The 11,907-nt window shown below is 50.3% G+C and overlaps 1 protein-coding gene across 1 annotated transcript; it reads left to right on the forward strand.

The window, feature by feature from the left end:
* The first annotated feature begins 4,248 nt into the window (after positions 1-4,248).
* Positions 4,249-5,214, forward strand: LOC138359610 (uncharacterized). Its single transcript, XM_069319016.1, has one exon. The coding sequence runs from the start codon at positions 4,249-4,251 to the stop codon at positions 5,212-5,214; it is 966 nt and encodes a 321-aa protein (XP_069175117.1).
* Positions 5,215-11,907: the final 6,693 nt, after the last annotated feature.

Raw genomic sequence — 11,907 nt, forward strand, 5'->3', positions numbered from 1 at the left:
GGTGTAGCGGGGTGTTGGGTACCCATCAACCAGGGGTGTAGCGGGGTGTTGGGTACCCATCAACCAGGGGTGTAGCGGGGTGTTGGGTACCCATCAACCAGGAGTGTTGGGTACCCATCAACCAGGGGTGTAGCGGGGTGTTGGGTACCCATTAACCAGGGGTGTAGCGGGGTGCATGTGGCCTCACATTGGTACTTATCAGCATGGCCAGGAAGCATGGCTGCTTCCTGACCCCCACGCACTGTACATACAGTGACGCTGGATAACAAGAGCACAGACCAGTGATGACGAGTATGGGCAACCAATCACAGCCCAGGAAGTAAGGGGCGCTATGAAAAAGGGTAAAAGTACAGCACCTGGTGAAGATGGCGTCACCTACGACATACTCAATGCACTGTGTGAAGTGTCTGGGAGTCCACTACTCCACCTGTTTAACAAGTCATTCCTAAGTGGAGTGTTGCCCACACAATGGAAACACGCAATAATTGTTCCCATACCGAAGCCTAATGACCCTGGTAATTACAGACCTATCAGGCTCGTGTCATGCACTTGCAAGATGCTTGAAAGGATCATCCTAAACCGACTGTTGCACAAAATAGGCAGGTTAGGGGAGGGGGTCAATGGATTTGTTAAAGGACGGAGCACAGCAAAATGTATAGTTAATTACTTGGCTAATGACACGGCTAGGTACTCTGTATTTGTTGACATTAAAGGAGGCTTCGACAAAGCACAGGGGATTGGGATCCTGGACGAGCTTGCATGCATGGGTGTCAAGGGGAGACTCATGAAATGGGTTGAAGACTATCTCACAGGGAGGAAAGCCAAGGTTTGCTTCAATGGAGCAGTGTCCAGAACAATGAATATGGAACTCGGGACCCCACAAGGCGGAGTCTTAAGCCCCACACTATTCAATGTACTTATGAACGCCATTGCAAATACTGATTTTCCGGAAGGGACGCAACAAGTGGGTTATGCAGATGATGTCCTAATACAAGCTCCCACCTTGGAAGAAATGAAACAGTCCGTTGAACTCCTTGGAAGGAAATGTGTTAACTCTGGTTCCCTCTCTCCACTAACAAGACAAGAGCAAATTCCCATCACAAGCGGGGAGAAAATGAAGAACTACAAATTAATGGTGTAACACTTGAATGGGTTGATCACTATCGATACCTTGGCGTCACTGTCGGCTCTAACAAGGGGAAGAAAGAGGAGCTCAATCAACTCATAGGAACGTGCAAAAGTTGACTCAGGGCACTGAAAGCTATGACCTGGAATGGACATGGAGCCTCTATTGTCGTGCTTAAAATGATGTACACAGCCTATGTGCGCTCCGTCATAGACTATGCCGCTCCGTCATAGACTATGCCGCACCAGTTCTGTGCACCTACTCCCAAAGCGATATGAAAAGGCTCGAAAGCATTCAGAATGAAGCAATGACAATCATTCTTGGAGTTCCAAGAACTGCCAAAACGTCTAATCTACGAGAGGAGTTGTCTCTCCCCTGTGTTAAAAGCAGAATTAAGGAACTGAATGCTAAGCTTGCAATTAATCTGGCCAGAGATCCCCATTACAATGGTATTGCCAAGAAGAAAAAACCGAGTTCTGTGTTGCTAACAGGAGGAAACAGGAGACTCTGAGAACTTCACCTGCTTGAGCAAGCCCGTGAGCTCCTGCTTGTAGAGAGGTTACCTCCCTGGGAGGATGACTCATGGATTATCATCAAAGAAATGGCAACGAAAAAAATCAAACATGATACCACAAGAAATGAGGCACAAGTATCTCGAGGAAATTTAAAAAAGAAGCCGGAAATGAGTTAGATCAAATCTACACTGACGGGTCATCTAATCCTGTCAATGGCAGGGCTGATGCAGCATACACGGTAATTAAGACTAATGCCTTTCAACGCAGAAATGAAGAAAAAGCACGTATTGAGAACTATGCCTCTTCAACGCAAGCAGAGCTAACTGCCATTGTTATGGCGTTAAGATTCCTTGAAGGAAACACTAATGGTGCAGTGATCTGCACTGATTCAAAAGCAGCACTACAAAGCCTTAATAAAAATCGGGCGGAAAATCTTGCGATAGTCGCTGAGATCAAGAGAGCTGTGAGGGTACTGACCAATGAAGGAAGAGTCGTCAAGTTTCTGTGGATCCCCTCCCATGTTGGAATATGTGGGAGTGAACGAGCAGATGTGCTGGCTGCTGAAGGAGACCATATTGAATACTTCATACCCAAGACTCTGCTACAAATTAGAGGTATTGTCAGGCAACATCACCGTGACAAGGTAACTGAGGAAAGGAGGATAGAAGCACAAACCAGTGAATCTGTACGATGGTACAACATGGTTGCAGCTGGGAATCCCAATCATTATGGCCGAAGAGGAGGTGGACGAGGGAGAGAATCAGTAATAGTAAGAATCCGTCTTGGATACAAATATCCATGGAGATTCGGAATGGAAACAACAGTTGATCAGCGAAGTTGCAGAATCTGTGGTGAGAGTGACGGACACCGCCTTGACCACTATCTACGTGAATGTGAACACCTGAGAGACATTAGGAATATGTGTAGAATAATAAACCCCACATTGTTTGAGTTAGGAAAACACTATTTGTCAAATATTGATACTGTTCTTAAAAGATTTCCCCATTTTGCACCCGCAAGATAACGTAGGCTTTTACGGGTTGACAGATGTTAATCTTCTTGTTTGAGGAGCTGTTCACTTGAGACAGTTAAGCAAGTCCCAGCTGTGTCTGGGTACAAGTGACAGGATGAACAACCCAGCGGGTTTTCTTCCTATTGGGGAGTGTTGTACATTCTGCTATGGCGGTGTGTCCACTCACAGGATGAGTGACGCTGCCCAATACTGTCACTATGGCGGTGTGTCCACTCACAGGATGAGTGGCGCTGCCCAATACTGTCACTATGGCGGTGTGTCCACTCACAGGATGAGTGGCGCTGCCCAATACTGTCACTATGGCGGTGTGTCCACTCACAGGATGAGTGGCGCTGCCCAATACTGTCACTATGGCGGTGTGTCCACTCACAGGATGAGTGACGCTGGCCAATAAACTCTCCCCTCGGGGCGGGGTGTGGCTGGGAGACCCACGACCACACCACGGAGCGCCCCCCCCCCTCCCATAAAGAGACTCTACAGAGCCCGACTCTTAAAATGATGAAGTGTTATTGTGAGGCCTGAGCCGGCAGCCCGAGCCCCAGGGATCATGTCCACAGTAGCTTTCCATACCTGACAATATGGCAGACATCTGTGGCGGGAGGCTTGGGCACGGTTGGGCAGGGTTGGGGAGGGTTGGAGAGAGTTTGGGAGGGTTGGAGAGAGTTTGAGAGAGTTTGGGAGGGTTGGAGAGAGTTGAGGAGGGGTTGGGAGGGTTGGGGAAAGTTTGGGAGAGTTTGGGAGGGTTGGGAAGGGTTTGGGAGGGATGGGGAGGGTACTGGAAATTACTCAGCTTAAAGGTAAGCTAAAGATATTTGTCAGGTGTTTATAGCAGGTGTGATGGTTGCAGGAGAAGGCCGGCTCCAGGTGTGTGAAAATGCCAGAAATACCACAGATAGTCAAACGCCTCCACCAGCTGCCCCCCCCACCCTCCACCAGTTGGCCCCCCCCCACCCTCCACCAGCTGGCCCCCCCCCCCACCCTCCACCAGCTGCCCCCCACCCTCCACCAGCTGCCTGGCCTCCACCACCCTCCACCAGCTGGTGTAGGCCCACACTTACCAACCCCCCCGCCCCACTCTCACCCCCCCCCCCGGTCATCTTCAGTGTTGCAGGTCATCTGCAGTGTTGTAGGTCATCTGCAGTGTTGCAGGTCATCTACAGCGGGGGTGGCAGCCCTGGGCGGCGGGACGCAAGGGAGAGGGTGGCAGCCCTGGGCGGCGGGACGCAAGGGAGAGGGTGGCAGCCCTGGGCGGCGGGACGCAAGGGAGAGGGTGGCAGCCCTGGGCGGCGGGACGCAAGGGAGAGGGTGGCAGCCCTGGGCGGCGGGACGCAAGGGAGAGGGTGGCAGCCCTGGGCGGCGGGACGCAAGGGAGAGGGTGGCAGCCCTGGGCGGCGGGACGCAAGGGAGAGGGTGGCAGCCCTGGGCGGCGTCAAGCAGTCTGCCAATCCGCGCATTCCGACGGCCACGTCATCGCTGCGTGACGCGCCGCCCCCTGCCTCCTGCGTCAACTAGAAGCAAGTCACGCAGCCTGCGCCACACTCCAGCCACAACAGGTAGAGTGACCGGGTCTCACGATGCCTCAACCGTCAAATAGAAGTGGTGTTGGGTTGCCGCAGCGTCCAAAGGGTCCACCTCCGCCAGATCCAAGCCACGTACGTCCGATCCAAGCCACCTACGTCAGATCCAAGCGCCCTACGTCAGATCCAAGCCACCTCCGTCAGATCCAAGCCACCTACGTCAGATCCAAGCCACCTACGTCAGATCCAAGCCACTTACGTCAGATCCAAACCACCTACGTCAGATCCAAGCCAGCTTCGTCAGATCCAAGCCAACTCCGTCAGATCCAAGCCAGCTACGTCAGATCCAAGCCACCTCCGTCAGATCCAAGCCACCTCCGTCAGATCCAAGCCACCTACGTCAGATCCAAGCCAGCTACGTCAGATCCAAGCCAGCTACGTCAGATCCAAGCCACCTCCGTCAGATCCAAGCCAGCTACGTCAGATCCAAGCCACCTCCGTCAGATCCAAGCCACCTCCGTCAGATCCAAGCCACCTACGTCAGATCCAAGCCACCTACGTCAGATCCAAGCCACCTACGTCAGATCCAAGCCACCTACGTCAGATCCAAGCCACCTCCGTCAGATCCAGGCCACCTACGTCAGATCCAGGCCACCTACGTCAGATCCAAGCGCCCTACGTCAGATCCAAGCCACCTCCGTCAGATCCAAGCCACCTCCGTCAGATCCAAGCCACCTCCGTCAGATCCAGGCCACCTACGTCAGATCCAAGCGCCCTACGTCAGATCCAAGCCACCTCCGTCAGATTCAAGCCACCTCCGTCAGATCCAAGCCACCTACGTCAGCTCCAAGCCACCTACGTCAGATCCAAGCCACCTACGTCAGATCCAAGCCACCTACGTCAGCTCCAAGCCACCTACGTCAGCGTAATAAAGAGGAAGAAGCCAAGCCACCTACGTCAGCTCCAAGCCACCTACGTCAGCGTAATAAAGAGGAAGAAGCCAAGCCACCTACGTCAGCGTAATAAAGAGGAAGAAGCCAAGCCACCTACGTCAGCGTAATAAAGAGGAAGAAGCCAAGCCACCTACGTCAGAGTAATAAAGAGGAAGAAGCCAAGCAGCAAGGAAGGAGAGCGGAAGCCACTAAATACCCACTAACAAGACACGTCAACCCCCCCCCCACCCCCATTATCCACTACGCCAAGAACACCAATTGGCTTCACGCAAACCACGCCAATTAACCGTTGCCAGACAAGGGGAAGGGGGGGAGGAGGGGGGGGGGGCATTTGTTTACACTAATGAAGTGGGTTGGTGATCCATCTAGAAATAGATGGCTGGAAGGGGGGGGGTCGTGGCCGCCAGCTGGTATAGGTATAATTATGTTGGAGCCCCTGTGTGTGTGTGTGTGTGTGTGTGTGTGTGTGTGTGTGTGTGTGTGTGTGTGTGTGTGTGTGTGTGTGTGTGTGTGTGTGTGTGTGTGTGTGTACTCACCTAGTTGTGTTTGCGGGGGTTGAGCTCTGGTTCTTTGGTCCCGCCTCTCAACTGTCAATCAACAGGTGTACAGGTTCCTGAGCCTACTGGGCTCTATCATATCTACACTTGAAACTGTGTATGGAGTCAGCCTCCACCACATCACTGCCTAATGCATTCCACCTGTTAACTACTCTGACACTGAAAAGTTCTTTCTAACGTCCCTGTGGCTCATGTGGGTACTCAGTCTCCACCTGTGTCCCCTTGTTCGCGTACCACCCGGGTTAAACAGTTTATCTTTATCTACCCTTGTCAATTCCTCTGAGAATTTTGTAGGTAGCGATCATGTCTCCCCTTACCTTTCTATCTTCCAGTGCCGTAAGGTGCATTTCACGCAGCCTTTCCTCGTAACTCATGCCTCTTAGTTCTGGGACTAGCCTAGTGGCATACCTCTGAACTTTTTCCAGCTTCGTCTTGTGCTTGACAAGGTACGGGCTCCATGCTGGGGCCGCATACTCCAGGATTGGTCTTACATATGTGTGGGGAAAATGACCTGTGAGATCTTTATTTTTTTATTTTATATTAATTTATATAGTAATTTTTATATTACTTTAAGTTATATTTTTCGAAAGCAAAATGCATGATGTTTAAAGTGGACTGTATGATTTAAAATTGCCACAAATCGTTTTCCTTACACATTCTGGGTGGTTTTTGGTTTATTTATATAGTCTGTCAATATAAATTATTGATTAGTAAACATTCACTACAGTATTAGACTATATATATTAGTAATTAAATGAGGAGGGCTTATCTTGTATGGTTGATTTTGGCCTAGACAAATATGAACACAGACAAATACTCCTCTCTTGTATGAGGCTGTCCTCACCACATGTACTGGTTGTTCCAAGTAGTAGTTAATTATACTCCCACTTCAATTACACCTGTCAAAGGGCACACAATAATAGCAGTAACCTATATGACAGCTATATCAGGGGAAAATATGGTATATTGATTGAATAAGAGTTAAATAATATTTACCTTGTTGGGTGGCTTACTAAATGTCCTGACCGGTATATATCCTAAATCTAATATAGCTAGATAGAATAGGAATCGGAAAAGACACTTCTCTCATTGTAGACAGGGGCCTGGTAGCCTGGTGGATAGCGCGCAGGACTCGTAATTCTGTGGCGCGGGTTCGATTCCCGCACGAGGCAGAAACAAATGGGCAAAGTTTCTTTCACCCTGAATGCCCCTGTTACCTAGCAGTAAAATAGGTACCTGGGAGTTAGTCAGCTATCACGGGCTGCTTCCTGGGGGTGGAGGCCTGGTCGAGGACCGGGCCGCGGGGACACTAAAAAGCCCCGAAATCATCTCAAGATAACCTCAAGATAGACGATGAATGTGTGTTGATAATGGGATAATGTTGATAATGGGAGCACTTTACAATTATAACACTCGGTCCAGGGGGGATTAATTGTAGAGCTGTTCTGCTACAGCAAGACTTGTTGTGTTAAAAACTAATGACGACTGACGACAGGAGAGCCATGACTGACTGTGGTTCTCTCCCACTGACGCCTCGGCTGTTTTGTCCAGATGTGTTTCATCAAAAAGTGGTTAGAGGACCCACATTTACTCTCTGATTGTACTGATAATTATGCTGATTGAAGGGAGATGTTATTATGATGTTTACAGTCCAGAGAATGCTATATTAAGAAGATTTCCCATTATTAGGTGGTGAAATTAATTGCAACATGTGGCAATGATATGCTCCGTTTTCTACTGAGGAAAATTCCACTCTGCCCCGACTTCTATGAGTGAATAAAGCACTATTACTAGGATTACTTTTAAAGTTGGTAAATGTCGGTTTTCCGACAGTATACAGGGTTCTGAATGATTGCAGCCCCTAGCAGCTGTCTAACTTCCAGGTACCTATTTACTGCTAGGTTAACAGGTGCATTAGGGTGAAAGAAACTGCCTATTTGTTTCCGCCGGGGATCGAACCCGGAACCTCAGGATAACGGATCCCGAGTGCTGTCCACTCAGCCGCCAGGCCCCAAGTGCAGGAGCTACATCTATCAAAACAAAAACAATTGGAAAGGTGGGACCCAGGAGCAGAAGTTCGCCCTAACTCGATTACTTGAGTACAACCTATGCCATTCTGGGGCAGGGTTAGGTTAGGTTAGATTTATGTACGTTTTTAAATTGTTGGCGAACCGTTTTGTGTGACATATCCATGTCATACATAATATACTTAGTTCTTAGTTCAGTATACATAATCCACACCCTCAAATCATACAGCAATTATATTTAGCACAAAGAAAGTCGAAACAGATTTCGAGTATGACGTCCCGCGCTAGGCTGCTTCAGCATACAATCATACATCAGACGCGGGTGGTAACTAGCACCTCGTATCACAAGCGTATGGTGATGTATGGTGTATATTGTGTGGGGGTTGACGTGATGTATAGGGGCAGTGTGGCTGTTGATGAGCACCAATGCGATAGGCGTAAATCCTCGGTATGGTCTGTATAGCCTATGATTTACCGCCAAATATACGGGCTAGAAATTTTACGCGGGAAAATTTACGCGGGAAATGTTAGGCGGAAAATATTGCGCTAGCATTTTTTGTTTAATTCCCATTGAAAACCTTGACACTTCAGGGCGTGAGAAGAATTTTCCCGTGAATCTAACTGTGAAAACTTAACGAGGATATTATATAAGCAAAAAATTTGAGCGTTCGTAAAATTTGGGCAAGAATATGTATCCTGGAGATTTAGCTTTGAAAAATCTTACTCATGAATATGGGATTCTGGCAGTGGGTAAGGGATTCTGGCAGTGGGTAAGGGATTCACACAGAATAAGGGATTGTTACGAGGGAGTTAGTGCCTAGGAATTTAAAGGTATGAAATATGACCACCGAAATTGCTGCACTAAATTTCCGCAGCGGATGGCAGTCGCAAATCACAGCACAAGCCCCTTAGAACTGTAATGGGAATGGTGGAATGTAATGGGGGGCACAAGACCCGGAGCACGGAATACCCATCCGTCACCTGTAATTATACACAAGGGGCCCTTACCTTCCACGGATAATGAAAGCTTCTTCACAATAATTATATAACCGGTGTTGCCATACGCCGTCCATCTTATACCAGCGGCCCCCGCACACCTGCCAGCTTGGCCAAGTAAGGGCTTACACTCCACACACACCTGTACATACACCTGCTATTAACACCCGTTAAATCGTTCCGAAGAGCACCCCCTTCCTCCTGCCAATGCGGTAAGCGATAGCGGCTATCGAGCAAGTTAATGGGTAGAGGCGAAGCTTTCCACTCCTGGGCGATATTCCGTTTGATTAAGGGTCTGGTGTTTACAATAGGCTGTGTGGTGTGACGTGGGTGTGTGTGTGGCGTGCTTACCACGTCTCGTTTAATTACCATTTGTGGCACAAATTTACGAGAGATACAGTTTACTATGCTTGATGTAGTGTGGGAGTGACGCCTGCGGCATGCGCTAGGCCTGCTCACAATATACGCCTGCGGCATGCGCTAGGCCTGCTCACAATATACGCCTGCGGCATGCGCTAGGCCTGCTCACAATATACGCCTGCGGCATGCGCTAGGCCTGCTCACAATATACGCCTGCGGCATGCGCTAGGCCTGCTCACAATATACGCCTGCGGCATGCGCTAGGCCTGCTCACAATATACGCCTGCGGCATGCGCTAGGCCTGCTCACAATATACGCCTGCGGCATGCGCTAGGCCTGCTCACAATATACGCCTGCGGCATGCGCTAGGCCTGCTCACAATATACGCCTGCGGCATGCGCTAGGCCTGCTCACAATATACGCCTGCGGCATGCGCTGGCCTGTTAGACACCTCGTCATCCGCCAATAACTTACAACACAGTTGTGGGTGAAACATTGACAATATATCGCATTGTCAATAACTTGTGTAGTTTATGACTCAATTTACGAAGACTGCCGGACCTTAGACACCAGTGTCTCCTCTGGTCGAGCTCGGCCCGGCTGCGGCCGACCCGGACACGAGCTCTGCGGCCGACCCGGACACGAGCTCGGCCCAGCTGCGGCCGACCCGGACACGAGCTCGGCCTGGCTGCGGCCGACCCGGACACGAGCTGCGGCCGACCCGGACACGAGTTCGGCCCGGCTGCGGCCGACCCGGACACGAGCTCGGCCCAGCTGCGGCCGACCCGGACACATGCTCGGCCCAGCTGCGGCCGACCCGGACACGAGCTCTGCGGCCGACCCGGACACGAGCTGTGGCCGACCCGGACACGAGCTGCGGCCGACCCGGACACGAGCTCGGCCCAGCTACAGCCGACCCGAACACGAGCTCGGCCCAGCTGCGGCCGACCCGGAAGCCACAAATGTTAACATACTGTTCAGAAAAAATATATATATATGAAACTATAACACATACTGTGTTGTATATGGTTAAGCCGATATATCAACACAGCCGTATATATATAAGCCGTATATCGTAGGTTGACTGTTCTTATCACAGGTATTTTATTTTGGAGAAGTGTAGCCTCCGGTCGGCCGAGCGGACAGCACGTTGGACGCGTGATCCTGTGGGGCAGGCGAGAAACAGTAGGCAGAGTTTATTTCACCCTATGCCCCTGTTACCGAGCAGTAAAATAGGTACCTGGGATTTAGTCAGCTGTCACGGGCTGCTTCCTGGGGGTGGAGGCCTGGTCGAGGACCGGGCCGCGGGGACACTGAAGCCCCGAAATCATCTCAAGATAACCTCCTCAGTCGCAAGTTTTGCCTTCATACTCCAGTCTCTCCTCCTATGGTTCCCCAACGTTAAGAAACTGTCCTACTAAAGTGCCCTCACCCTAACCTACCAGAGGACCCAAAACAGAAAACGGGACAGTGCGTTAATTTCGCCAGCCGCGTCCATTTTCTAGCACGACGATATATGGCCATAGGCGGAGTATACGTCAAAATGAGACGTGTTATGCAACTGACGCGCTGGATATATCTGTGCTTCTATAAAATTCGAGTTTTTCTTTACTTACTGAAGCAGTCAAGTGAACCCCCGCATGGTAGGGTGACGGAGGGGGGAGGGTAGGCTGGGAGAGACGCAGTGAAATATTGAGGGGTTGTGGCCCCCCCCCTTCCCCCTCTCCAGGAAAGGAGGCAGGGGCGCCGTTGACAGAGTTGATAAATGGTTTGAAAATGAATATATGAAGCGCGTTCCGTGTGGCCGAGCAGGAGCAGTGAAAGTGAGAGAGAGAGAGAGAGAGAGAGAGAGAGAGAGAGAGAGAGAGAGAGAGAGAGAGACAGAGAGAGAGAGAGAGAGAGAGAGAGAGAGAGAGAGAGAGAGAGAGAGAGAGAGAGCGCAAGAGAGCGACAGAGCGAGAGAGCGAGGAGGAGAAAGAGAGCAAGAGAGAGAGAGAGTAGCACAGACAGATATTAATAATTAAATTCTTAATCACTTTCGTTCTATCCCTCTCTAACCTAATTACCTAACCCACCACTAATCTCCTTTCACTAATTGGCCGACTTTCCTAACAGCTCATTATAGCGTTAAAGCAACTAACCGGCCCATTTCAGTACGTCAAGGGTGACGCCTCGCCAGGCCCTGACGTCTTCCCTGGTGTGATGTGTCTGTGTCCACCAGACACATAGACACATACCCAGTGGCAGACACACGTACTGACAGACAGAAAGTGTATTGACAGTAAGTCATGGACACATATCGGAGAGTTAAGCCAGTTGAACCAGAGCCGTGTTGGGGGGTCATAATAACCTGATTTAACTCAGATCAAACGACTCCCTTGACACAAACAACGCAGTTAAATGTGTTTGAAACTACCATTCCACCTCAGTGGCACTTAAGTCAGTGAAACGACCTAGCCAATAGCCGGCCAGCAGCTCACTAAGGCGGTTGTGGAGCCAACGACCCAACCGCCTTCATCAGCCAATAGGGTCTCTGCCATTACATGAATACGGGAGCTAACGAGCAGTTTGGGGGCGATGGGGATAACTCAGGAGGGAGGGAGGGGGGGGGGGAGGGGGACCATATGGCTCCTGATTGCTTTTGCCATATGTTCTCTCTCTCTCCTCCACCCCCCCCCCCCCACTCTCTCCCTTTTTTTTAACTAAGACTAGGGTTAATAAGGGCTAGTGAAATTGCAAGCAAGAGCTGTTATCCTACCTCAGCTCATTGGAAGGTCTCTGTCTCTCTCTCTCTCTCTCTCTCTCTCTCTCTCTCTCTCTCTC

This window comes from Procambarus clarkii, chromosome 92, assembly GCF_040958095.1.
Source record: "Procambarus clarkii isolate CNS0578487 chromosome 92, FALCON_Pclarkii_2.0, whole genome shotgun sequence".
NCBI classification, from domain to species: domain Eukaryota; kingdom Metazoa; phylum Arthropoda; class Malacostraca; order Decapoda; family Cambaridae; genus Procambarus; species Procambarus clarkii.

What these genes read in the sequence shown, in the direction of transcription:
- LOC138359610 (XM_069319016.1), top strand. Translation starts at nt 4,249, where the DNA reads ATGCCTCAACCGTCAAATAGAAGTGGTGTTGGGTTGCCGCAGCGTCCA.